The sequence below is a fragment of the Phodopus roborovskii genome, unplaced genomic scaffold, assembly GCF_943737965.1.
Source record: "Phodopus roborovskii unplaced genomic scaffold, PHOROB, whole genome shotgun sequence".
Classification (NCBI taxonomy): domain Eukaryota; kingdom Metazoa; phylum Chordata; class Mammalia; order Rodentia; family Cricetidae; genus Phodopus; species Phodopus roborovskii.
The window spans coordinates 7,875,257-7,901,135 of record NW_026126434.1 but is presented as its reverse complement, the minus strand read 5'-3'; the positions used below and the strand labels follow the sequence as shown (position 1 = coordinate 7,901,135).

The 25,879-nt window shown below is 49.7% G+C and overlaps 1 protein-coding gene across 1 annotated transcript; it reads right to left on the bottom strand.

The window, feature by feature from the left end:
• Positions 1–7,502: 7,502 nt before the first annotated feature.
• On the bottom strand, positions 7,503–25,760 carry Dnajb12 (DnaJ heat shock protein family (Hsp40) member B12). Its single transcript, XM_051186739.1, has 9 exons — positions 25,523–25,760; positions 16,022–16,202; positions 14,844–14,989; positions 13,201–13,386; positions 13,039–13,118; positions 11,320–11,429; positions 9,844–10,016; positions 9,091–9,188; positions 7,503–8,021 (listed from the first exon to the last, which is right to left on the bottom strand). The coding sequence occupies exons 1-9, from the start codon at positions 25,653–25,655 to the stop codon at positions 7,992–7,994; spliced, it is 1,137 nt and encodes a 378-aa protein (XP_051042696.1). The 5' UTR covers positions 25,656–25,760; the 3' UTR covers positions 7,503–7,991.
• Positions 25,761–25,879: the final 119 nt, after the last annotated feature.

The following is a 25,879-nucleotide window of genomic DNA, read 5'->3' as shown; positions in this document are numbered from 1 at the left end:
CTGCTCTGACACACCTGAGCCAGGTGACCATGGCAACCCTCTTCTCACAGCCTGTTTCTTCACTGTGTGGTGAGGTCAGGTCTTTGCTATTTATTTCTTTTTGAGCTAGGATCTCACTATATATCCATGGCAGGAGGTCTGAAACTTTTTATACAGGAAGACCAGGCTGGCCTTGAACTCGTGTCACTTCTCCTATCTTAGCCTCGAAAGTGCTCTGGTTGTAAATATGAGCCACCATATCTGAAGGTCTATATTTTGAATTATATTTATTTTATGGGCCTGGAGAGATGGCTAAGTGGTTAGGAGTGCTTATTGCCCTTGCAAAGAACCTGAGTTTGGTTCCCAACACTCACAACTGCCTGTAACACCCACACACACATATCAAAAATAACAAAATCTACTAAAAAAAAAAAAAAACAAACAAACAAAAACAACCCACAAGAGACTCACTGTATAGCCCTGGCTGGCCTGGAATTTGCTATATAGACCAGGCTGGCTTCAAACTCACAGAGAGCTGCCAGACTCTGCCTCCCAAGTGCTGGGATTAAAGTTGTGTGCTGCCAAGTCTGGCTTAGAAATAAAATCTTTTTTTTTTAATCTTACTTTTAAGAGCTATTTATATGTATGAATGCTTATGTGAATGTGTGTGTGTGTGTGTGTGTGTGTGTGTGTGTACCATATACCTAAAGAGACCAGAAAAGGGTGTCAGATACCTGGAACTACAGATGTTTGAGGTGGTGGGAATCGAACCCAGGTCTTCTATGAAAGCAGTAAGTGCTCTTAATCAATGCTCATTTCTCCAGCCCCAACACATTTATGTGTATGTTATTTTGTGCAAAGTGCATGCATGTGTGTTTGTGCATGTGTGCACATGCATTCATGCTTGATCCATGAGGTCTGTGGAGATCAGAAAACATCGTACTGTAGTCACTTTCCTCCTACCCTGTGGGGAAGCCAAGGATGGGATTCAGGGCATTAGAACTGGGAACACTTTACCCACTGAGCCAAAATAGGCCCCAAGGCTCTGGTTTTTAAGTATGTATATTAAATTGGGCAGGGTGAAATGTACCCATAATCCCAGCTCTTGGGAGGTGAAGGGAGGTTAAGATCAGAACTAGACTTGTGAGTCTAGGACTGATGAGATGATTCAGAACACCAAGATGCTCACTGCCTAGCCTGATGGCCTGAGTTTGATCTCTTGGATTCACACAGTAGAAGGAGAGAAGTGGTTCCCACTTTGCTGATCTCCACATGTACATGGTGGCACACACACATGAAATAAAAATGTGATTAAAAATCAGTGAACTTGAAGACAACTTGGGCCACATGAGACTCTGCCTGGAACAAAGAAACAATTTTAAATTAAATATTTATTTTATCAGTGGATTCTCTTCAACAAAGCTCCAACTGCACCAAAGAAAGGCAAGGGAGTGGGGTGTGACTGAGGCTGTCCCACTTCCACAAAGGACTTGGGTGAATGGAAAACCCTTCTGTACAGAATCCATCACTTTTAGTATTGCCTGCCAATACTTGCAAGGTACAGATGCTGTCTTTGTTGTTCTAGGGTTTCTGGAACCTCCTAACTAGGGATGAAATCTTCTAGTTCTATAACCTCAAACCCTACTCAGCAGCTGGCCCACCAGCTTCTTGAGTTCCTCAGGGAAGCTCCAGTACCAAATCTATCAATAAGGCAAAAAGAGTCTGTGGCATCTTCAAGAGTTGCATCTGGCAGAGAAGGGCTCCAGGGTTCTGTCCCTGGGGGTGGAGCTGGCAGCTGGTCCCTGTTTCTCTCCTGGAGGTATAGTCTGGGCAGTTGGTCCAATTCATATTTTCCTGGTTTGTCCCCAGGGTGATGGCATCTGCAGGTAGTCACCATACAAAGTCAGGGTAGGAAAGGATGACAGAGGAAGAAAAGGAAGCCATCCTCTACTGATAAAGCTGCCTGTCATGTGGGCTTTGGTTAGCTTGGGGCCAGCCAAGTAGCTGGGATGGGGAAGGAAGGGAGGCTTGGTCTCAGATCAGACCCAGTGTAACCCAGCACACAGGTCACCTAGGGTCCCAGAGGCCTGGACACAGGCACTGGCATCAATACTACCATGGAGTGACTTGGTCTTCAGGCCATCCTCCTGGTTTCCTATGACACAGAACAGGAAGCTGTAAGAGGCCAGGGAGCTCCCTTCCCTCACCTATACAATCCCCTACCCCCACCTATCCCAACTGGTCCCGTGCATCTCCCTGCTGCCTGGCTGGGAACAAACCCAAGTCAACAGTTCCTCGAATTGTGTTTCAGCCTAGACTGTTCCAGCCCAGGCCGCCAGGCTCTAGAGCTATTAATATTGGCAGATGTAGGTCAGGCAATTTGATCCTCTGGGTTGCGATTTACCCTACTTCATTCAGCAGTGAGCTGGTGCAGGCTGGGCTCAGGGTCCCGAAGATGGACAGACTCCTGGCCTTGCAGATTTGGAACTAAAGACCTGGACAGCCTGAGTCAGCTTAGTGGCCAGGAACCTGAACACCTGCAAGCTTGGTGGCTGACAGAGGCCGGCAGCTGAGATGATAGGCCTGTGGGAAGATGATAATAATTATGAAATTTTTCAAACAGTACCAGTGACCAGTGCTTTCTTTTCCACTGGGACTGAACTTTGACATCCAACTGGACATGAACACATGGCTTCAGCTCCAAAAAGGTATGCAACAGAGACAGGGAAGGCCCTGTGCTTTGGGGCTGGCCCTTTACAGGACACAACTCCTACCTGCATGGTGTTTGCAGGGTTGGTAACAGGATTTGGGGTTCAGAAAGTCAATATTAGAGCACAGGGCCAGCAGGTGGCAATCCATGCCAGAGGTGACCAGGAGGTTGCTGGCCAGAACAACACTTGGGGAAGCCAAGAACAGAACTGTTTCTGATTCCAGACATGGGTGGTGCTGCCTGGCACAGGCTGAGTGCCGAGATGGTGGCTGCTCCCTGGCCATTGTCCTTCTCAAGTTGGCTCCTGGTCCTGGGTTTTCTTAGGAGGAAAGAGGAATTGTGGGGTATTTGCAGTGGGACCCTGCTTTTCTCAGCAAAGACCCCTCTCTGCTTGTCATGAGGTCTCCCATCCAGTGGGCCCTTTGCCTTAGACAGACACAGCTTGGTCTGAGTTTGTGGCTGCAAAGTGGCCCACAGGTGACCCTGATAGAGGAGGTGGTGAGGCATATGTACTTTGCAGACAGCTGTCTCTGTGCCCAGGGGTCCCTTTGCCCTCCCCCAGCCTTGTCCCTGGGACCCCTACTCTGTAGCCACACAGCTGATGAGTATGGTCACAGAAGGGATGGTGCATGTGCAAGCCCCCATCATGCCAGAGGAGCATGCTGCTGGGGAACTAGGTAGATGCCTCCTTGAGCTGATGGCTGGAGGCTGCTGGGCACTGAAGGCCGAGAGAAAACTTAATCTGTGCATCTCAGCATCCAGGTATCCAACATGAGCTGCAGGCAAAGGGGCAGCACCAAGATGCAGACAGAGGGAGTCAGGCAAAAGCTTCAATGTGCATGCCAGGGCATGCAGGCTATGTGGGGCTAGGACAATATCAGTAGGAGTGACATGGTCAGGGGGAAATTTGAGTGATGTTAGGATTGGGGGAATGAGGCTGACATCCTCAGCATCCCTATGTTGGTTCAGGTACCTATCTCTTGTGTTTTCTCATTCATGTTCATCAGAAAGATGAGAATAATTAGTTAAGGTACTGGAGCTGGCAGCTCAAGCACCTCAAAGCCCCAAGCCTCACCCTTGCCCTTCTCAGTCCCAACTCCACTGGGGCACCTCGTCCAAGGAAAGCTCACTCAATGACTGATATAGTACAGCTAACCCTGTCCTTCCTAGAGACTTTGCTTAGATCAACTCAGACGGGAGGGAAGGGCAGGGTGGGCGAGGTGTGGCACCAGACACCCCTTTCCATAAACAACCTTAGCTTTGGGCTTTTGACAGGGTTGCTTGGCTGACTTAGCCTAGCCAGCTGCCTCCTGCCTCTGACTGGCCTGTGTCCTGGACCTTTATTTCCTGCCCAACTGGCTGTGGAAGTGACAGAAGGCCTGGGCCCTGTCCTTCAGGAGCATCCTATTCCGGTGTTTGGGGAAATGGTATCCCTGCCTCCCCACTCCCCATTTGGTTTCTCTTTTGTCATACAGCATCACCCTCAGTGCCCTAGGATGGCTGAGACGTTTGTGGGAGGACATATGGGACAGGTAGGAGCAGGGATGCTCAGGACTTTTATTCTTGGTGATGCTTTTTCTCTGCCCAAAACTACTGTGTATGGCCAGTGTGATAATTACAGACTGGGAATCTGGCCTACATATTCTTCCCTGGCTGTGCTCGTCCCTCCTCACCTTCAGGCTGCTGACTCTGCTTCCTCTGGTTGGAATCTCTCCACCATGAGTATTAATTCTGTTATCCCAGAGGCTCCAGTCGGAAGCCTTGCACCCACCGGACACACTCCTGTCTTGCCCATTTCCTCAAGAGCAGTGTTCTTGTCATCTCTGTGGTTTCAGTGTCTAGAATAGGACTTGACATCAGCATCAGGTAATCTTTGTTGACAGGACAAATAACGCTTGGATGGAGCTTGCTGTGACCAGACAACTGACCCATGAATCCAGTGTCTGCACTTCTCACCATGTAGACGGTGACACCAAGGCACAGGAGTTTAAGTAACATGCCTAAGGTTATCCAGCTAGCACTATGAAGCATGAGGCAGCTGGAATCTACACCAACACTAATAACTGGTTTTCTATGCTGCTTCTGTGGCTGATTCCAACTGAGGGACACCTGCTTGACTGGGCAATTCATCCCAGCTGATGAAGCCTGTTCTCCAAGCATGGCTTCCCACCCTTGTCCATGCTCCTGAATTTACACCGAACTTGAAGACTGGGTTTGGCAAAGTGTAGTGGTACACACCTAATCCTAGCATGCTGGAGGTGGAGGCTGGAGGATCAGGAGACCAGCCTGAGCTACATGAAATCCTGTCTCAAAAATAAAGTCCAAATCCTAAGAGTCCCCCAGATACAATACTCCTAATTCTCAGCACCAGGGAAGCACAGGCAGGAGGCTCATTATTGCAAACTGAAGGCCAGCCTGAGCCACAGGAGTTTCATGGCAGCCAGCATTATATAGTGAGGCTATCTCACAAAACCCACCCCACCCAACATGGTCATGTCAAACACAGTACATTTGGTTTCAGTGAATGTCCGAAGAATGATTGTTTTGGTAGGGTCCAAACAGGCAAACATACAACATCCAGAAGACCCTCGGATCACCTTCCTTCTGGCAAGGAAATAGGCTGACTCACTCAGACAAAGGGTGTGAGGCCTGATAGGGACTTCGGAGCTGGTCCTGAGCCAGAGTCAAATGTTGGCACTGTGCACACCTGCCCCAGACAGCCAGGTGACATGGTTTTCTGGCAAAAATCAGGCCAGGTACCTGTTCCTTGTCCTAGGAGCCCCTCCTGTCCAGGACCTGAGCAGGGCGGGTCTAGAACATAGCTGGCAGGTACCTGAGGCCCAGCAGGGCTTTTCTTGCCACCTGACAGTGGGAGGAGCATACTGCTCAAAGCCTCTTCTGCTGCAGATGGATGACATCCCACCCCACCCCTTCTGGCTCACGGAGCTGTTTAGTCAGGGAAGGTGGGGGATAAGAAGCTGACTACCCTTCTGCCAAGTACAGCTAACAAGTGGCAGCTTGCAGGCCGGGGGGGGGCGGGGGGGGGGGGAGGGCAGGCTGCGGTGACCCTGCTCGGGGACAGCCAATGAGCTCCCGGGCTGAGGTGGCACCACCAGACAGCCCGCCTGCCTTTGGCTGGCGCGGGGGGGGGGGGGGGAGGGGCCTGGGCCGCCACTCATGACTGGCGGCTCTGTCTCCGGGAGGCCGGGCAGATCTGCGGTTCACTCACCCAGAGCCTGAGGCCGCCTCAGTGTTAGCTTTTCCCACCTGCCTGGGAGAGGAGTCTGTGGTAGGGAAGCTGTGGATCAGAGATAGTAAGTCTCATTTGGGAATTTTTCCCATGTCCCAGATCAGGACTGGGCTCCAGTCGAGTGACAGGGAAAACAGAATGTGTCAAGGTGCAGTGGTCAGGTCCCCACCCAGGACTGATGTCTGGGACACCACATTCTACAGCCCCCACAGCTATCTGAACTCTACCCTTTGTCAGGAGGATCAGGAGATCCTGAGGTGCAGAGTGGATGCTGTCGATAGCAACTGGTGGGAGCTCCCTGCCTTATTCTCCAGCTCAATGCAGACCCACCACTGCCAATCACATAGTAAACATATTTATAGATGTACAATATCAGAGTTCTAATTCAAGAAATACAGCTTCTCAGGGGATCCTTTAGGATCTATGTTCTTATTGCACATGGCTCAGCCCCTCTAGGGACAGGTACCAAGACCAGACAGTTGGGGTGGTGGAGGCAGGGCACCAGGGCCCCTGTGGGTGAGGTACTCTGGCCTGTGTCCAGTTCTCATTCTCTCTCTAGGCCAGGGTGGCCTCTTTATTGCAGGATGGAACCTTGTTTTTTTTTTTTTAACTGACATTCCTAACCAAACTTCCTTTACCAGCAAGAATCCTATTTGTTAGGGGATGAATTAGAGAGAGAGAAACCCTGGGGGGACAGATGCCACCTCTGGGCTGGCAGCTCGGGGAAGTAAGGCTTTGGAAGACGGCAGGTGCAACGCCACGCCACATCCACCGCCACAGGAAAACTGGGAGAAATGGTGATTCTCAAAGGCCCATTATAATCATGGGAGTACATTAAAGCTCCCTGCTTCCCCTGGTAGCAATGGCTGTTTTGAGGCGATTCCTCATCTGAAGGGGAAAGCCATTGGTTGTCATGGATTCTTCATCCAGTGAGTAGAGCTAGTGGAGTCCGCTGTGGAGGAAAGACAAGATACCCACAAGTACAGGCTCTTCTTAACAAGTTGGCTACACTCAGGTCCTGGGTCAACTCCTGGATGAAGAGCCTTTTGGAGTCCTTGGTGCACAACTTAGAGAAAACCTGTTGGCAATGGTGGAGCTGTGCCCTGTGGCACCTGTAAGGCAAACCCACCTGGGAACTTGGGTGGGGAAGAGATATGGGTAGGGGACTGGCTGCAAGGCTACTGGGCACTAGGGTAAAGAGCCCACCTGAGGCTGGCCAACAAGGCAGCATGAGGAGCTGCCCTCTGAGTTCTCTACCATGGCTCAATACTGACCAGCTATCTATCTGCAGGGGTGCCTTTTTCTGTGCCCAGCCTGCTCCCCTACCTTAACAATAAGCCTGGAGACTTTTGGAAGTTTTCTATGGATTTATACCACCATGATTACTGTTGCCATCAAAGCCAGGCTGGGGCTAAGGGTGATGCTAAGAGCATCCGACTTGACTTTCCCTATGCTGTTAGCTTCGGCTATTGTCTGGCTTTTGAAAACCAGGCTGCCTTCCCAAACAGCCCTCATCTTCTAAGATATGGAAGAAATCAGCTGAACATCTTAACCCAATCCCTGCACAGTTAAAAAAGACTTTATATATATATATCTTTATATATGTCTATTTACATATAAATAGATATATATACATACGTATGCATTTCTAAGTTACATTCTCTGGAATTCTCTCTCCTCTATTCCTTGGCTCATGCCTCTGCCTGGCTTCTCCTGTGAGGTGACTGGTGCTGGCTCCTGGGAGGGGGAGGAGAGACAGTGGGGTGTCCCCTCCCCCAGTCCTTCCCCACAGACATTTGCTGCAAGTTTTACATTCTACTTTCGTTGCCATGGTTTCTGTATCCTAGGAGCCAGTGATGTGGAGCTTCTTGCCAGCCCTGGGAGGGGAGGAAGCAACCCTGCAGCAGGCTTTCTGTCCATCTTAAGAGCTTTCTGCATTCACTGGTTGAGAGAGGGCAGCTGTGCAGTGTTCAGCCTCCAGGTCCATTTTAATTTTTTTTCTGTGTATGTCTTTTCTTAAATATACAGTCCATCACCTTGGCTCAGTGTGTGTCACCAAAAATTCTCCAGGGATTTCATAGTCTGGGGAGGAAAGGGAGACAGTCAGGTGAACAGCTGTAGCAGGCACCTCCAGCTCAGCCCTACAGTCAAGCAGCTGGCCCTGCCCAAGCCTCTGCAGAGTGATGAGCTGCCCCAGAGCTGATAGTAGCTATGAGTGGCCTTGGAGCAGTCTGCAGCTGGCTCTGTGTCAGGGGATACAGGCAAAGGAGGGGGTAGGCAGGGTACCTATGCAAAGAACTTCTGGCTCTGCCCACACTCCCCTGGGCTTGAGCCAGGCTACCGGATCTGCCCACTGGGGCAGGGGAAGGGGTGGGGTGCCTGTTAATAGCAACTTTCATTTTTCCCCACCCCTCCTGTGCTTGGTGGCTGCTTTTGACCCTGAACTTGTGACCTTTTGTTCCTTTCTTCAAGACCACAGGAGAGATGCCTGGGAGGGGCTGGATGCTCAAGGCTCCCAGTCCCAGGTGCAGAGCACAGGAGGGCCTTAGACCTCACCAGAGGGAGTGGTAGGGGGCACAGACCTCTCCTATGTGCTGATGGGCTGCTTTATCTTTCTCCGTTTCCTCCTGCTTAGAAGGCTAAAGGACGATGGGTTCCTGCCTACTTACCCCCCATGGATTCCATTTTCAGCAGGGGTACTGTATGTGAGGGGCTGTTTTAGACTCAGTAATATGTGATGGCACAGGCAATAAAAGCTAGGCTTGGCAAAGGGCTGAGGTGGCTTGGTTGTTGGAGTAGGTAAAGGAACCACAAGGTTCCCATTCTGCCTGCCTTTTGTGTACCCTGTCTTGGGACCCTGAAGAGGGTAAGGGAGAACAGGGTCAATTAATAGGGCAGGATAACTGGAGGGCTGCCACAGGCCTGTTTTCCGAAATCCCAGTGCTGCCTGATCTCTGGAGGAGGTTGGAAGTGTCAGAATGTGAAGAGAGTTTCTGCCATCATTACCAGGCTCCCTCTGTCCCTCCCTCCCTCCTTAGCTCATGACCAAGGCCAAGGCTGCCAGGAGTTGCAGCAAAGAAGCAGTCCTGGCTCATACTTGGACCTGGGTGGTGTGGCTGGCCCAGAACTATCCATGCAGGGAGGCCTGCACCTCTGACAGCCGACTGCAGCTCGGGGTGCCCATCTTCTGTGCTCTGTGGTACATGTCTGTGTCACCAAAGTAGCGGGCCCGGTACAGCAAGCCTTCCTCTGCAAAGAAACAGGGCAAGGTCAGGGCTCAAGGACCTCCTGGGGTTTACCTACCTACCTGAGCCCATGGTGAACCAGGAAGACAGGACCATGAGCTTGGGCAGGGCTGGCCTCCCAGTGGGGGAGAACGGAGAAGCAGAACTGAGCTCCCCCTTAGGAAGAGAAGAGACAGAGGCACTTTCCCACACAATATGGGAAAGGCCAGCCAAGGAGAGAACCTACTATTCTAGTGTCCTACAGATAGACTGGATACATGGCCAAAGGTTTCCAATCTGTTTCTTACACACTCACCTCTAACAACTACAGTGACAGGCACCAATGACTCATGAGGACCTCAGTGAAATCAAATGGCCCTGGGTTTGCAGCCCTGGGGAACCCAGGAGTGGAGCTCAAGTCTTGGCAGTGAGGTGGTTGGCACAGGGCAATGCCAGGTATTGGGCAGCATTGAGTAGGGTTTTTCTGGTCTCAAGCATGGTTCCTGGCTACCCTTCTCCAATTACCCCTTCCCTCCTATGCTTGAAAACACACACATGTATCACGGGTACACACACTTGTGCACACACACATACATATCAGTGCACATACATGCACACACACACACACACACACACACACACACACACACACACACACGAACATGCATGTGTATACTCACTCTGTTGCTTTTCTTTCCAGCAGTTGTTTCGGAGGTTGGCGATATAGTCATCTTCCACATTCCGTTCAACTGTTTTGAGGCTGGATCCTGTGTATTCCTCAGAGAAGGTGTCTGCCACATAGTACACGACGCTCAGGTGGTCAGTGACTCGCTTGTGGACATGGCCCACCGACCTGTCCAGAAACACACCAGGCACAAAGTGGGCAGCTGAAAGGGTGATGGCTCAGTGCCAGGAAGGGTCACACAAGCCACAAAATAGCTGGCTCCCTCCCACATTGCAGCAGTAACTTGCTGGCTCCCCCCAAATGAAGGTCTGCAGTGAAGGCAGAGTACCCTGCTTCCCTGCACAAACAGTCTAGCCTATGGCAAACCACACCTTTAGGAGCTCTGCTGAGAACTGGCTCATGCGGGGAGAAGCCCTTTCTGAGGACAGGAGCTGGTCTGGGAAGTTGGTCTTGGTGGGATGAGGGCTCTACCCTCCATGCCTCTAAGATCACGGATGCCCAGGGCCTGCGTAGAGTCCTGAGCCTCAGGTCAAAATGAGAGGACAGAGCTATGTCTCTAAATGGTGTGTTAGAATGAGTTAGGAGTTCATTCTTAACTCCACAAGAAAAACCAAAAAGGAACAAAGCTTCAGGAAGAAGCTGTAGCCACAGGATCTGCAGGCAGCAAGAGAAGCCATGACACCCAACAGGAGTCCCAGTCTGGGGAGGGCAGCCCCAGCACACAGCATTCTTCATCTGTCTGTAGCTGCTGTGCATTCGGCTCCAGGCAAGCAGGGTTGCGGTAGGAGCAGAGGCCAACTCTGCTCCCTGCTGGCTGAGGGAGCCTGCTGGGGCCTCAGGCAGTAGATAGGCCAAGGGATTGGAGCTATGTATGGGCTTGCATCAGCAGAAGCTGAGAACCTACTGTTCCCAAGTACTGGGAAAAGAGACGCACTGACACCTAACTCACCCAAGTTAACCATTGGCAGCTGAGATGAGTATCTATCCACTCAATAAATATTGCTGAGCATTTACAATGAGCTAGACATCTCATGTGTTACTCATTAATTCCCAAAGTAGGTGGATGCTATTGTTCCCATTTCACAGATGACCCAACTGAGGTTATACGACTTATCTGGGGTCATAGCTCTCAACACAGAAACTAGAATGTAAAACGACCTCCCCTCCCCTGCTTCAAACAGATAGATAGTAAGAGCAGAGGACCCCTCAGGGTCAGCAAAGGTGGGGACGGTGGTGCAGAGGCACGTTTCTAAAGTCACATCACGCAGGACTGCATGTTGCCTCAAGGAGAGGGCTGGAACTTCTTCGGAGTTTTCTGAGGGGCCATGATCCCCAAAAGTCTAAGGGGCTTGTCTGAGAGACAGCATGCTTCTTGACTTGAGCTAGCCTTCTCTATTATGCCTGGGTACCGCTAGATAAGGATGGGAAGGCAGCCCTCTAGTGCTGGGCTAGCCCAGGGGCATGTACTCACGGTCTCGGGCTCAGACTGTAGGGTGGGCTGGACACCATGAGCTGGCTGAGTGCTGACACAAGGATAAGAATGAGGATGGGCATCAGCTGGACAAATACTCCTAGCCCGCCCTGAAGAAAAGAAGCCCACAGTCAGAGATCCCTAACATAATGGCACCTGGGTGACTGTGACACCCTCCTTTTCTTCCCCCAGAACAGAAGTTCCTCTGCTTGACAGTTGTTCCAGAAAAAGACAAAGCAACTAGTGGAGAGCACAAGGGTTGGTTTGGAGCTTTTCCAGTACACACAAGGCTTTGGGTTTGATTCTTAGAACAAAAACAAGACAACTAGAAATAAATTCATTAGACAGTAATTTGATTTTTTTTAAAACCTCTTCTGGGATCTGGGTGTTGGTGGCACATGCCTTTAATCTCAGCACTTGGGAAGCAGAGGCAGGCGGATCTTTGTGAGTTTGAAGTCAGCCTGGTCTACAGAGCTAGTTCCAGAACAGGCTCCAAAGCAATACTGAGAAACTCTGCCTCGAAAAACCAAAACAAACAAAAACAAAAACCTCTGCTGGGGGCTAGAGAGATGGCTCAGAGATTAAGAGCACTGACTACCCTTCCAGAGGACCCAGGTTCAATTCCCTGCATCCATATGGCAGCTCACAAATGTCTGTAACAGTTCCAGGGGATCCGACACCCTCACAGACATACATACAGATGGATCCCCAATGTACATAAAATAAAAAATAAATAATGAAAACCCTTCTCTGTATGTTAGATATAAAGAAATGCCTATAATCTTTAGCACTCTAGAGGCAAAGACAGAAGAACAGTTGAAAGTTGGAGCCCCAGACCAGCCATGGGTTACATAGCAAAATTCTACCTCAACCAAAAACAGTGAGTATGGTGGCATACCACAGGCCTTTAATCCCAGCACTCAGACTGCAGAGGCAGGTGCATCTCTCCAGATGAGCAGTCTACATACAAGTTCTAGGCCAGCCAGAGAGACACAGTGAGACTGTCTCAAAAACCAAAACCAAACTAAAAACAAGCCCACCCCCAACAAAACAGATATGTTAGGCATGGTACCTCAAGCTTAACCCCAGTATTTGTGAGGTGGAGACAGGGAAATCAGGAGTCCCAGGTTGTTTTCAACTGCATAGAGTCCAAGGAGAGAGGGGGAAAGAGAGGAGGAGGCAGGAAGGAGAAGGGAGTGAAAGGAAGAGAGTGAGGGGAGGGAGGAGCACACACAAGTGTGTGTCCCTCTGTTTAATGCTCTTCACTGTTGATGCTGATGGCAATGCTTGGGTCTCAGCCATGGGGCTGTTGATCCATGGCATCCCAAATGTGTCTGAAACACTGCCTAGTTATAAAGCTTTTACTTTTTAGAAGGCTGAGTACCCACACAGGCCTTTTTATTCTCTCATGATGTTTTAACTCTCCATTGCTCAGAAAATGTTACCCCAGTCTTAAGAACAGATGGACTTGACAAAAATTATTCACACTAGAAGCTGCCTGGAAGTGGAGAATTTTCCGGCTTATACTCCCCATTAGAAGTCAAAGTATTATGCAACATGGAGTGTGGCTCCCTCTGGTGTCCTATAGCAGAATGGCACTGAGAAGGAGCAAAGATGGTTCCTAGGTTCAGAGTACATGAAGTGGATCAAGACCCCCCCCTTCTTTAGGGCTATGCCCCAAGGAAGGCCTGGTGTGCCCCTTAGTTCCTTGTCACTCACGTCACCCTGGTTCTCCCTGCGGTCCTGCCTCTGCTGGTAGGTGTATCGCATTCGACCATTGCTGTAGACATGGACGTTACCTGAAATGTGGAAGTTCAGAGTCAGGGGCTACCGCTTTCAGACCCCACTGTCACCCCCAGGGGGTCCTGCTTGTGGACTTACTGGAAGGAAAGCCACCACCAAAGAACATGTTAAAGAGGTCTTCGGGGGAGATATCAGCTTCAAAGCCTCGGTGGAAGTCCCCGTGGCTGTGGCCGTGTCGGGCGGCCTGATTCTTGTCGTCACCAAACTGGTCGTACTGTTTCCGTTTCTCTGGGTTACTGAGTACGGCATATGCCGTGCCGATGGCTAGAAGGGGTGAAAAGATCAGGTCTTAGGAGGCTAGGTGCAAGTTGGCCAACAGATTGCTTCCTTCAGGTCTCAGGACACGTGTGTGTGTGTGTGTGTGTGTGTGTGTGTGTGTGTGTGTGTGTGTGAGAGAGAGAGAGAGAGAGAGAGAGAGAGAGAGAGAGTAAGAGAGAGAAGAGAGAGAGAGAGTGAGTGAATGCATTAGAGAGCAGGTCTGCAGTATGGGCTGTGAGGAACATTAACCCTCAGGCTAGCTTTTTTTTTTTTTTTTTTTTTTTGAGCCAGGGTCCCCAATCTATCACCTACTAGACTGCCAGGAACTTACTAAGTAGCCCAGGTTGCCCTCCAATTCTTTATCCCCGTGTGCCTCTATTGCCTCTATGCTGGGGTTGTAGGCATTCTCTCACGATGCACACTCATCTGTGGGGTGCCTGAGACAGGGTAATGCAATCCTGAAGTCATAGTATGACCCAACATAATGCACAGGAGGCCCTTTGTCATAAACAGGGGAACAGCAGACTGTGCTGGGAAGGGACAACTCCCTGGTTTCTGGTGGAGACTCTTGTGCATCTGCTTGTGGTGGCCGGGATGAATGAGTTTGCTCTCCCCAGGGCCCAGGCCACAGCTGCTGTTTTTTTGCTTGGCACTGGCGGGCCTTACCAAAACTCCCAGGGCAGAAGGCTAGTGCCTCCCAGGGCCCTCTCCCCTCTGCTCCCCTCCACACCCCCCCAACTGCCCCCTACACATAGCAGTGGGCTATAGGTTTCTTTCAGAGCCTGTGGCCTTTGGAGGGAGGCCAGAATCCTTTCCCATTTGACAAGGCTATATCACTGTCCCAGGCTTCCTCCTTAACTATAGCTTTGACCCAGTACTGCACAGCAAGGCTCACAGTCACCACATTAACCCCCAAAGGGAACAATACCCAGGGACCAAGAAAATGCAAGGCCCTGCAACACTGGGCTGGCACAGAGGCAGTGCACAAGTGCCAGAGAGGAGGGAAGACGAAAACCTCCATGTATAAAGGGTGGCTTATGGTTTTGGCCGGAGGTGACACAACCCATTCCAATGATCAACAGGCTCTGGGGTCAGAAGATGATCTGTCCCAGTCCAGGACAGGTTGTGGGAAGCTGACACTGACAAGTGTCCTGAAGAAGCCCTCCATTACAGGGTGCTCTGCCCCTCAATACGGGGAAACTCCTGCCAGATGTGTGAGTCAGAAGTCTCTCCTGCCCCAGGTGCTCTGGAGGAATCATTTGAACTCTGCCCTACTGGAACTCAGAAAATGAAGGAAGGCAGGGCTGGCACTATGTGAGACTCTGCAGTCTATAAGGCTAGAGGTAGCCACTGGAACCTTCTCAGGGAGCGGTTCCTGGCTTGCACAACTAACAAAAAAAAAAAAAAAAAGACAAACAAACAAACAAACAAAAAACAACCCCAGGCATGCCAGGCTGGCTTACCTTTGAAAGCTTCAGTGGCACCGGGCGCATGGTTCTTGTCTGGATGGAACTTGAGGGCCAGTTTGCGGTAGGCCTTCTTCAGGTCCTCGTCCGAGGCACTTCTGCTCACCCCTAGGATCTCATAGTAATCTTTACACTGTTTGACCCTGGAACAAGAAGAATGTGACAGGGAGCCTGAGGTGAGGTGTGGGAACAAGATGTGACACATAGCTCATGGCAGGTGTTGGGGGCCAGAGCTGGGCCAGCTGTCTGCCTCGAAGGGCAAGGGAGCTACAGGGAGCTCCTTGGTGTGGGGAACTGGGCAGGGCCTTCTGGCAACACCATGAATACACTAATGATTTGACAGGGCAGCTGCTGTCTTTGGCCAGGCCAGCATCGTTCCCTCTAGGGGTTCTCTTCCTGGAAGCCACTTTGGAAGGACCAGAGTGTCTGTCAGCCAGGAGCAGATGCATCTTGCTGAAAACAATGGTAGACGTCTGCTCACCCCGAGCACAGAACCCTGAAGAAATGCTGCTTCTGTTGCAATACGCCTCCCTCCCTGGCCCTTGGAGGGCTGGCCCACCCTTGTCGGTGTTCTCCAGGCTCTCTAATCCTAGGAGTCTGCTTCTGTCAGGTATAGTTGGTAGATGCACCTGGATGGAACTGCCTGGTTTTGATAAACCACTTAGTCACACTCACGCATACTCAGCTTGTCTGCCAGGAGGTGAGAACTTGACTTCAGAAGGATTCTGAGGCTAGCTAGTAGGAGAAAGGAGGGTTGGGAAGGCTTAGTCCTGAGTGGTCCTGGCTGGTAGTGTCAGGCCCAGGAGTGCTTCCTTCCATAGGGCTGTTTGTCTTGGTGGCATAGCTCTGCCTTTGCCTCCTGCCCACAGGCTCTGGTCTAAAAAGGTCTTTGTTGGGGTTGGGGGTAGACTCTGGAGGGCAAGATGGTGGTGTGTTTGTGTGACAAACAGATCTGTGGGAGGCTTAGGGCTGGTGGCCAAGGGCAGAGAAAGGCAATGTCTCCAGTTTGTATGGTCAGTGGTTATGGGGGTGGGTGGGCAGTGGGGCCCTGGCTCACACCCTGTGGGAAAAGAAGCTGAACCTCTTCCATCTTCCAAGACTCTTCCAGGCCACAGGGTGAAGTGAGGAAGTCTTTCCCAGCTCTCCCCAGTCCCTACCACCCCAGGACCTCTTACCTTTTCACAGCTGCCACCTGCTCCGAGGTGTAGCCCTTGGCGCTTTCTCCTCCGCCTGCCTCGCCATTGGCTGAGGGGGTTTCGGTCCCGCCTGCCTTCCTGTGGGTGGTGTGGGATGTATCTGTGGGTTGGGGTTGATCGCTGGCAGACTGTGGTTTTTGGTTGAGGGACTCGATCAGTTCTGTGAAGGAGAAAGAAGCCACTGAGGGGTCACTGGGCAGGCCTGTCTACTGAGGCCGATCCCTGTGTCCCACTCACCACCCTTCCAGAAAGACCACTGGTCTCCTGACTTGGGCCTGTTCTTTTAGGAGCCCCAGTTCTCAGGAACAGAAATATTATAGATTAAAAAATATTAGCAATATTAATTTTATTAACAGATCCATGTGTTTCATAACTAAAGTAATTGCCTTCATTATATTCTGATATTAGTGTTTACATATGCATTCATTTTCTTTCTTAATAAGTTATACAATGTTTGCTAACATGCCCAAAACCCCAGTACTACTACATACACTGTCATGGTGGCACACACTTTAACCTGTTTGTTCTTAAAACTTGGCCCTGAGGTTGCCCTCAACTACATTGGGAGTCTGAGGTCAGGATAAAGGAAGAGGCAACCGGGTTTCTCCAAGTTAAGGCTAGCCTGATGAAAATGGTGAGTTCTAGGCCAGCCAGGCCCATAGTGAGACTCCATTAAAGCAAACAAACAATAGTCCCAAGAAACCCCACATCCACATTAGAAAACAAGTGGCCTGGGTGAGATAGTCTCAGCAGGAAAATGAGCTGGAAGCCAAGCCTAAGGACCTGAGATGGATCCCCAGAGCCTAAATAGGAGGAGAACCAACTTCTAAAGGCTGCCCTCTCATGTCCTCACCTCATGCAAATCACACACACACACACACACACACACACACACACACACACACACTGAATGAGAGACAGACAGACAAACAGAAGAGAAGGAGGAGAGGACTGGAGTGCAAGCCCATAGTGGGGCATGGTAGCATATGCTTTTCATCCCAGTAATCTGTGAGTTCCAGGACAACCAGAGATACTCAGTAAGACCCTTCTTTTATTTGGGTTGTTGTTTTTTGTTTTTCGAGACAGGGTTATGCCCTGGCTGTCCTGGAACGCACTTCGTAGGCCAGGTTGGCCTCAAACTCACAGAGATCTGCCTGCTTCTGCCTCCTGAGTGCTGGGATTAAAGGCATGCACCACCACCACCTGGCAAAGTCCTCATTCTTATTCGGCCAGCACTTCACAGACTTAGTACTTACCCTCCAGCTCTCTATCTTAACCTCTGTGAAGTGTAGAATTTAGGGCATAGGCTATTTTATTTTTTGGACATTTTGTACCTCAGGCTGGTGTGAACATCCTGGTTCTTCACTTCTGCCTAAAACAGACTGAAAGCATGAGCTACCTCCCTTGGATCCATTTCAAATCCACTTTCTTCTTTGCAGCCCTGGGGACAAACATGGGCCTCACACATGCTGAGCAACACTCAGCCCACTCTATTTTTAATTGTAATTTTTTAAATGCGTATTGGTGGTGCTGTGGACTGAATCCAGGACACTGATCATGCTAGGCAAATGTTTCAAAATGTAGCCATTCCCTCTTCACTACCGTTATAGTTTTTTTCCCTCCCTCCCTCCTTCCCTTCCTTCCTGCCTCCCTCCCTTACTTCCCCCTATGCCCCTCTCTTTTAGCAGGGTCTAATGTAGGCCAGGCTAGCATCCAGTCCTCTATGTAGTTGAGAATAAACTTCCTGTGTACTGGGATTACAGGTGTGTGCCACCAAGCCACAATTATTATTGCTTATACACATTTATTTCATGTGTACAGGTGTTTGCCTGCACATGTCTGTGTACCATGTGAATTCCTGGTGCCCACAGATCCACTGGGACTGGAGTTACAGAGACTTTAGAGCCATGGGAATTGAACCTGGGTCCTCTCCAAGAGCAGCCAATGCTCTTAACTGCTGAGTCATCTCTCCAGCCCTATTATTATATTTTTAAACAGCTGGTTGTAGTGAGATAGTTCTGTGGCACTGACCTAAATCTTTTCTTTAGACTAAAAGGGGAATTGTAGTGAGATAGTTCTGTGGCACTGACCACGCCCATTGGGGGGTGGAACCATGGGCGGAGTGACCTGTGGAAGGTCGGAGGGGGCCAGGAAAGGCGCTCTCTTTCTGGTGTGACTAGGACAGGAGAGGATCGGGTTGAATTTCCTGGTGTTCATCTGTCTAGGTTGTAAGTTATTTCTCCCTGAATAAACATCTATTCTGCCTATTTGTTTATCCTGATCCTTATTTACCGCGATAGCTGGTCATGTCAAATCATCTACTTCATTGGGGTCTATATGAGATGTCACCTTAAAATGGGGCCATGTTTATTCAAACCCAAGCTTTTTGGTCCTTCTAACCCAGCATCCTCAAACCCTAGCAAAAGCTGAGTCATCAGAGGTTGCAGTGTCCAAAGCTCTTGACAGGCTCCTGGGAAAATAACGTACCTAGATCCTTGTTGGGACCCAGGGTACCTGTGGCCCAGGGAAAAGGGGTGCACAACTCACACCGGAGTTCTTCCTGGTTTCAGGTGTTATAGCACTGCACTGGGTGCCAGACACCTTCCACCACTATATACCTAGGTCATACCCAAGGCTCACTGGGAACTGAGAACTGGGTTTTGGTGGACCACAGCACTCCAGCCATGGCTGTCTCAGTGCACAAAACTTAATCCATCTCCCTGGGATTGACTGGGAAATTCAAACAGAGGAGCTGACAGCACAGTTAATGGGCATACAGAGAGTGGAGGTTTTGACTGAGCTTGAGGAATCAGTAGCTGGGTATAGTGGAGTGCACCCTTAATCCTAGCACCCCCCATTTATGACATAAGATTTCCTCTCTGTGGAACTGTCTTGGAACTTGCTCTGTAGACTAGGCTGGCCTTGAACTCAGAGATCTGCCTACCTTCACCTCCCAAGTGTTGGGATTAAAGGCGTGTAGCTCTACTACCTAGACATAATCTAGTTCTTGAATGCTGATGCAGGATTTTGAATTGGATGCCAGCCTTGGCTACATAGAGTTTGGGCTACAGGGTAGGACTCTGTCGCAAACAAACAAGATTAGAGCAATCATCTTTTTTCTTGTTTTGGAGGCAGTAATCTTGCTATGTAGTTGAGATTGGCCCTCAAATTATGATCCTCCCAAATGCTGAGATCATAGGTGTGTGCCAACAAAGCTGACTTGTAACAGCCATTTCTGTTCCTCACCACCACATGGTCTATAAAAATTAGCTCATTTAATCATCACAACAACCTCAGAAGGGAGGTGGCATCACACACTGCCACTCCCCTCAGGGGGAAGGTGCTGTGACCGAGGTGCACAGGTCCCCACTCTAACTCTGAGGCTATTCCCGGCTATGTCTCTGGAGGGATGAACTCCAGATGTTATGTTCACAGAGATGAGATTCAATTTGCAATTCAGCCTCTGGCTGACCCTTGACACTTACTGGCACCTTGGCTTCCTCAGTGATGGCATCAGGAAGAAATAAGATAACATGTGCATGTGGTCTGGAGACTGGCATTGGCATGACATCAGGGTCAAAATATCACAACCTGGGTGACCAACTGGTCAGAGGAGCAGCTGGCTGGGGAGGGGAGGAAAGCTATGGCTTGGGGCCAGGGGTGGCTAGAGTGGCTCAGGCCAAGAGCAGTGCCACAAGACACCAGGCAGTCATCCAGGTAAAGCAAGAAACCAAAAGACAAAATGGGGCTGGTCTTGAAGGAGGAAGAAGGAGCTGGTTTTGAACCATGGTGTCTGTTTTGATCTCTCTGGAAGTTGTCTGTGGTTCAGGCTCCTAGGGTGGGGGTGGGGCACCCTCACTAGTGATCCAATCAACACAGCTGCATAAGTACTCCTCAGCAAAGACTCTGGAAGCTTTCTAGGCAGTTCCACTGGCCATTCGCTCTCAACCCTGCAGAATCAAACAGGGTGTGGCTATGTATACTCAGCATCACCCAGAAGGCTCCAGAATGAGTTGAAAACATAAGACTTCTGGTCAGCGGCAAGCTGCTCTCTCTACTGGTCTGAATATTGTCAACAGGCCTGCAGCATGTGATAGTCTCTCTTGACTCATCATTACATCCCATGTGACACAGTGGCTGATAGACAATGTACAATGACACAAAAGAGTTAGGTACCAGGTCAGCTTAATGTTAACCTTAGCTTTGGATGAGCCTAGATCAGTGAACCATGAAGGTGTGAACCATGGTCTGCTACTTGGGATGTACACATGAAGACTGCTAAAGCCCAGGGGTTTGACAGACACCAGACTGGCCACTGAGGGCAGATGCTGTGGTTTCAACATTAATTCATTAAAAAAAAAAAAAAAAAAAAAAAAAAATCTAATAACCAGTCAAACAAAGAGCCCAGTATGGTGGCTCACACCTTTAATCCTAGCACTTGGGAGGCAAAGACAGGCAGATCTTTGTGAGTTCGAGTCTAGCCTGGCCTACAAATAAAGTTCCAGGACGAGGGATATATAGAAAGACTGTCTCAAAGATAAAACCCAAAACAAACAAAAAAGGAAACCAGTAAGAAAAGGCTACAGGGCAACTGAGGAAGGTTTACAGCTGTCAAGACCTCTTGCCTTTCCTTCATGCAGGGTTCTGGCTCCACATGGGCCTAGACTCAGCCAAGGCCACTTGCTAGCAGTCTTCTTGGAGAAATTAACCCAGCTTTTTAGGCATTTCCCTCCTAAGAGCTGTGTGAGAAGGTGGACAGGGCTTAGCATGTGGCTAGCAATTGCCACAAGTAACCTGTTTTGCCTCTTGCCTCTTTTATTGTTAGCCATGTAGCTGAGTGTCTGTGGCACTCAAAATGAGTGAAGGGAAAGGCTCAGAATGGGGACAGAGCCTGGGGTCAGAGACAGAGAATACTGGGGCCCTAGGCATCCAGCAGCATGCACTTACCACCATAGCTAATTTCTTGACCCCTACCCCTGGCTGCTTGGAGGAACAAATAAAATTCAATGAGATAGAGAGAATGCAAGGACTGGAAAATCACAAAGATGGACTGACTTAAATGGACAACTCCACTCTGCATCCTCCTGGTATTACAATTCTCTCTCCCAAATCCCCTGGTAACCAAGACTCCCCACTCTCCCATGGTCTTGCCAGGGTGGCCTTTATGACTTTGCCCAGACCTCACAGTGAGCCATTTCATAGAAGCTTGGGTAATAGGAACTGTAGGTACCTCATCCAGGGAACTCTCTCTTTGCTAGGGAAACTGAAGTCTAATTATATTCTCAAGGCCTCCCTGCAAAATCTGCTTTTTTTTTTTTTTTTTTTTTTTTTTTTTGAGACGGATTCTCACTATGTAGGCCAAGCTGGCCTGGAATGGAAGATCCTCTTGTCTCCTTTTGGCCTCCCAGTGCTGTATTACAGATGTATGCCACGGTGTCCCCTCCATGCCCAATTCTTTCAAACACTTCACTAAGTATCAGGGGAAGCCAGTTACCGTCAGGTCAACAGATGCTGGTAGAATACCCCAGAAAAAAAGTTGGACATAGGTGATGCACACCTTTGAACCCAGTACTTGGGAGGCAGAGAGGCAGCCAGATCTCTTTGAATTTCAGGTCAGCCGGGTCTACAAAGTGAGTTCCAGGCCAGCCTTTTAAATGAGACCTTTTTTAAAAAAGAAACTTCCAGAAAAAGACAATGGCTGCTTCACTTCTGTTGTGGCCTCCCAGCAGTCCTACAATGTGTTGTCTGATCATGTTGACTCCTGTCCTGACCCTACATTACGAGTTGCAAGCCCCTCTTCTCCTTTCCATGGTGAAAGCTAACACAGGAGAGTCTTCAATTCTTGTTTGAGCCCCTTAGCTGACTCCTCCCTTCTCCCATCCTTTACCTCAGAGACCAACGTCTCTACTTTGGCCCTCCATCCTTTCCCTTCTAGTCTTTATTTGTCCCTTTCCCCCCAATGGCCTCTGCAGCAGCTGGCAACTCCATGACTCCATGGCTACCGCCTCTGTCATCTCCCAGGACTACGCTCCTGTTGCTGTTTCATCTCTCTTGCATTGGCTAAGGGCAGGCATGGTGTATGGTTGTCCACCAGGCAACGGCTTCTCTGTGATCTCTGCTTTCCCACAGTGACCTCAGCTGTGCCAAAAGAGGGTCAAAAAACTGGTGACAGTAGTCTTTAAATTGGAGCCTGGTGCTTTCTCCTGGGTTCTAGACTGGTGGCTCCCCAAGAATGTACCACTGGTGATTCCCACTCTGCCCATCTCTTTTAGTTTTTTTTTTTTTTGGCCTGAATCTTTTCAGGTCACAAAATTGACCCCAACTCCCCAGCAACTATCTCTGCACCTCATCATCACACGGTGGCTCTTCATTTCTGTATCCCTCCTTATGTCATCATGTCCAAACCTATTTGGTGCCATTGATCTGTTAGGTGTTTCTCATTCTCTCCCTTCTGCCCTCCCCTTGGGAGATAGAATCTCACTGTGATATAGTTTAGCGTGGCCTTAATCTACTGCCTCAGTGTCCTCACTGCCAAGATTATAGGCATGTACTACCTACCACACCTAGCCAAATTCAGTCTCTTCTTGCCCAGGCTGCCTTTGTTATGCCTGGTACTCTACCTTGCAAGTGTATGCACAGGTACAATGGACTCAGCTGCCTCTCACGACAAAGTAAAAACCCTCTCTAGCTTCCTCTATAGCATGAAAAACCTTGGTCTGGCAGGAAAGGAGTGCAACAGTCTGGGCTCATTCTACTTTCTAACTTGAATTCTCTATTTAAATTCCTACTTCACTTGCCTCTAAATGTCCCTGTACAAGATCCCTGCCCAAACCTTTTCAAACTTTTGGCCTCCAGGTCTTTACTTATCTCTTCCAACAAATTGATGTTTGAATGTTGGCTCTTTTTTCCCCCCCTTCGAGACAGGATTTCTCTGTGTAGCCCTGACTGTCCTAGAACTCACTCTGTAGACCAGGCTGGCCTCAGGCTCAGAGATTTGTCTGCCTCTGCCTCCCTAGTGCTGGGATTAAAGAGTGCACACCACTGCCCGGCTATGGTTGTTGCTTCATTTCTTACTGCCTGCAGCCCTTCTCTTGGTAAGATAACATTATTTGTATGCCCTCATTACAGGGCTGTATGCCCTCATTACAGGGCTCCCAACATCTTATAATGGTTGGAGATTATCCTCACACTCTCCTGTCCCCAAGACTGTGAACTCACAAGTGGTAGGAACTAGACTTTTTTCATAACTACCCTTAAACTCTCAGCACCAAAACAACCAACTGTGTCTATTTTCTGTTAAATCACTGTTATCACCTGCCTTACAATCTTTTTTTCCTATGGATGTTTGCTTCCTTTAGGATCTTGCCAATCCTGCTGAACCACTTGGCATTAAGCAGTGAACTTTGCAGGCCAAAAAAAAAAAAAAAGACAAGATCTTGCTATATAGCCCAGTTGACATCAAACTTAGGCAATTCTCTTGCCACAGCCTCCTGAGCTCAGGGATCACAGGCATGGGCCATCATATCTGTAACAACCTGTTGCGTTGAATGATTACCTGGATGAACTCCTATCCAAAACATTCAGTGTAGACAGCCACCTAATATTTTTTAACCAACATTTCCCTGGCCCAGGCCTATACTAGCCTTACATCACTGTCAGTTCATGCACATGAGGCATATATTCTATCCAGCAAAAAAACATAACAAATATCCAACTGGTGGACAGTGAAGGTACTTACTGCCAAGCCCAACTATCCAAGTTGCATCCCTGGGACCCACAAGATGGAAGGACACAACTGACTCTGACTTCTAAGTTATTTTCGACTTCCCAAGAGTGAGTGAAACACAAACACAAACACACACACACACACAGTTCCTGAACTAGCACAGGTGGTTTCTGCCATGCCCTACAGGCCATATTTCTTCAGGTTTCTCAACTGCTCCTTAGCTCCCAAGAGCAATCAGATGGAATTCTGACAGTTTGCACCCACCATGCTCTCCATTTATAAAGGAATTATTCCAAAGGGGAGCACATTCAGCAAGTTACTGAGGTAAATACCGACTGAAACCCTCTCCTAGAGGAGGCAAATGGTCAAAGATCAACCTGCTGAGTGAGGAGAGAGGAAAGTTCAGGAATCTGGTGGCCTCGGCCAGCACTCCTTTCTCAATTTCCAAGCGTGGGCAGGGAAGGTGAGGGACAGGCTTTGGCTCTTCGTTTCATTTTAATAAGCATTTACAGAGTCTCAGGGCTTTCCAACTCCTAGTTGTGTCATATCCTGAGTCCCTTATCGTCGAGCGATTTCTCATCTCCAGAAGATAAAAGGACAGTGCTCTCTGTCTGGGGAAGTACTTTCTACACTGAAAAGCTCTATGGGCATTCTTGGTATATACATTATCTGGTCCAACTCCCTTACTGAGTTCAGAAATGTCACATGGCAACAGTCATGTTGAGACATGGGTCCCTTAACTCTGCTTGCTACACATCAGAGTTTACTAAGTCCACTATCACAAAGTCTGTCTTTCTCCTCTCCGGATGGTATTAAACTTCTTTGGTAACTAGATTACAGACACATAAAAGGAGGGGGCAGTTGGGCGTTGGTGGCACACACCTTTAATCCTAGAACTCCGGAAGCAGAGGGAGACGGATCTCGTGAGTTTGAGGCCAGCCTATTATACAAAGCAAGTTCCAGGACAGCCAGAGCGGTACTCTGTCTCGGAAAAACAACAGTAACAACACAACAAAAATAATAATACCAAGTAAAGTGAGACGATGGGTAGCAGGGACAAGCTCTTTAGTCCCTCCTTGGTTTGGGAATTCTCAGCCCTAGGCTACTGAAGTGCCTGGTACTCAGCAGTCGTAACAGTTCATAGGACCCGATACCCATGCCTGCTGGGGGCGAAGGTGGGTTGGGGTGGTGGAGCCTGAGGTCTTCAACAATCCATTCACCCCAAAACTCTGCGTTCAAGAGACTGTAAGATATACTCGGAGGTGGAGTGGTTCTGATTCGAGCGAATGAAGAAGGTGCCTTTCCTTTCTAAGAATTCCCTCTCTTTCTAGAACCCATTCTCCCTTAGAATAGTTATGTTTATTTTCCTGAACTATAATATTTCCCAGGCCGGCCACTGGCCCTGGGCCATCGAACAGCCCCCTGGGAAAAGTAGTTCGCTTTCGCTTTCACGTGAGTTCTCTTGGCCTGGTCTCCCAGCACGTCTCCTTCCCAGAAACATATTCCAGAGAGTTCCACAGGCACTGGTATGGCTTGCGAGGCAGGCCCTCGGAGGTCTCCTGGGGTCCAGCATCTCACGAAGGTCCGAGACCGCGGGACTACGAATCCCAGCAGCGCCCGCGTGCAGCAGTGCGCAGGCGTAGCCGCGCCTCACCACCCCTCCCCCTCCGCCAACTGCTCCCGTCGGTCCGTTCCCGTGTTCCCCCCATCCGTGCTAATGTACCCCCTCGGTCCCTGCGGCGCCTCCCACTCACCGATGACTCGTGGCGTCGGGTAGAGCCGCTGCGCCTTCTCCAGGAAGCGCAGCGCCCGCTCGGGCTGCTTGCTTTGGATGGCCTTGAGGGCGATGCTGATACAGCGCTCGGCTTCATCCTTGTTGGATTCCATGGCGGAACCCGAGCGCGGAACCAGGGAGGGGGAGGCCGGGCGAGCGAAGGGCTGCGCCAGCCGCCGGCGCGTCGCGGGGCAAACCGGCGCGGAAGGATGACATAACCCTCCGCCCCTCCTTCCCGGGATTTGAGTGAGGGTTGAACCCGGGCAGAAGCTCTACCGTATGTCTCTTAAGAAAGGAGCATTCGGTTAGGAGGTGCTGGAACCTGCGGGAGCTCTAG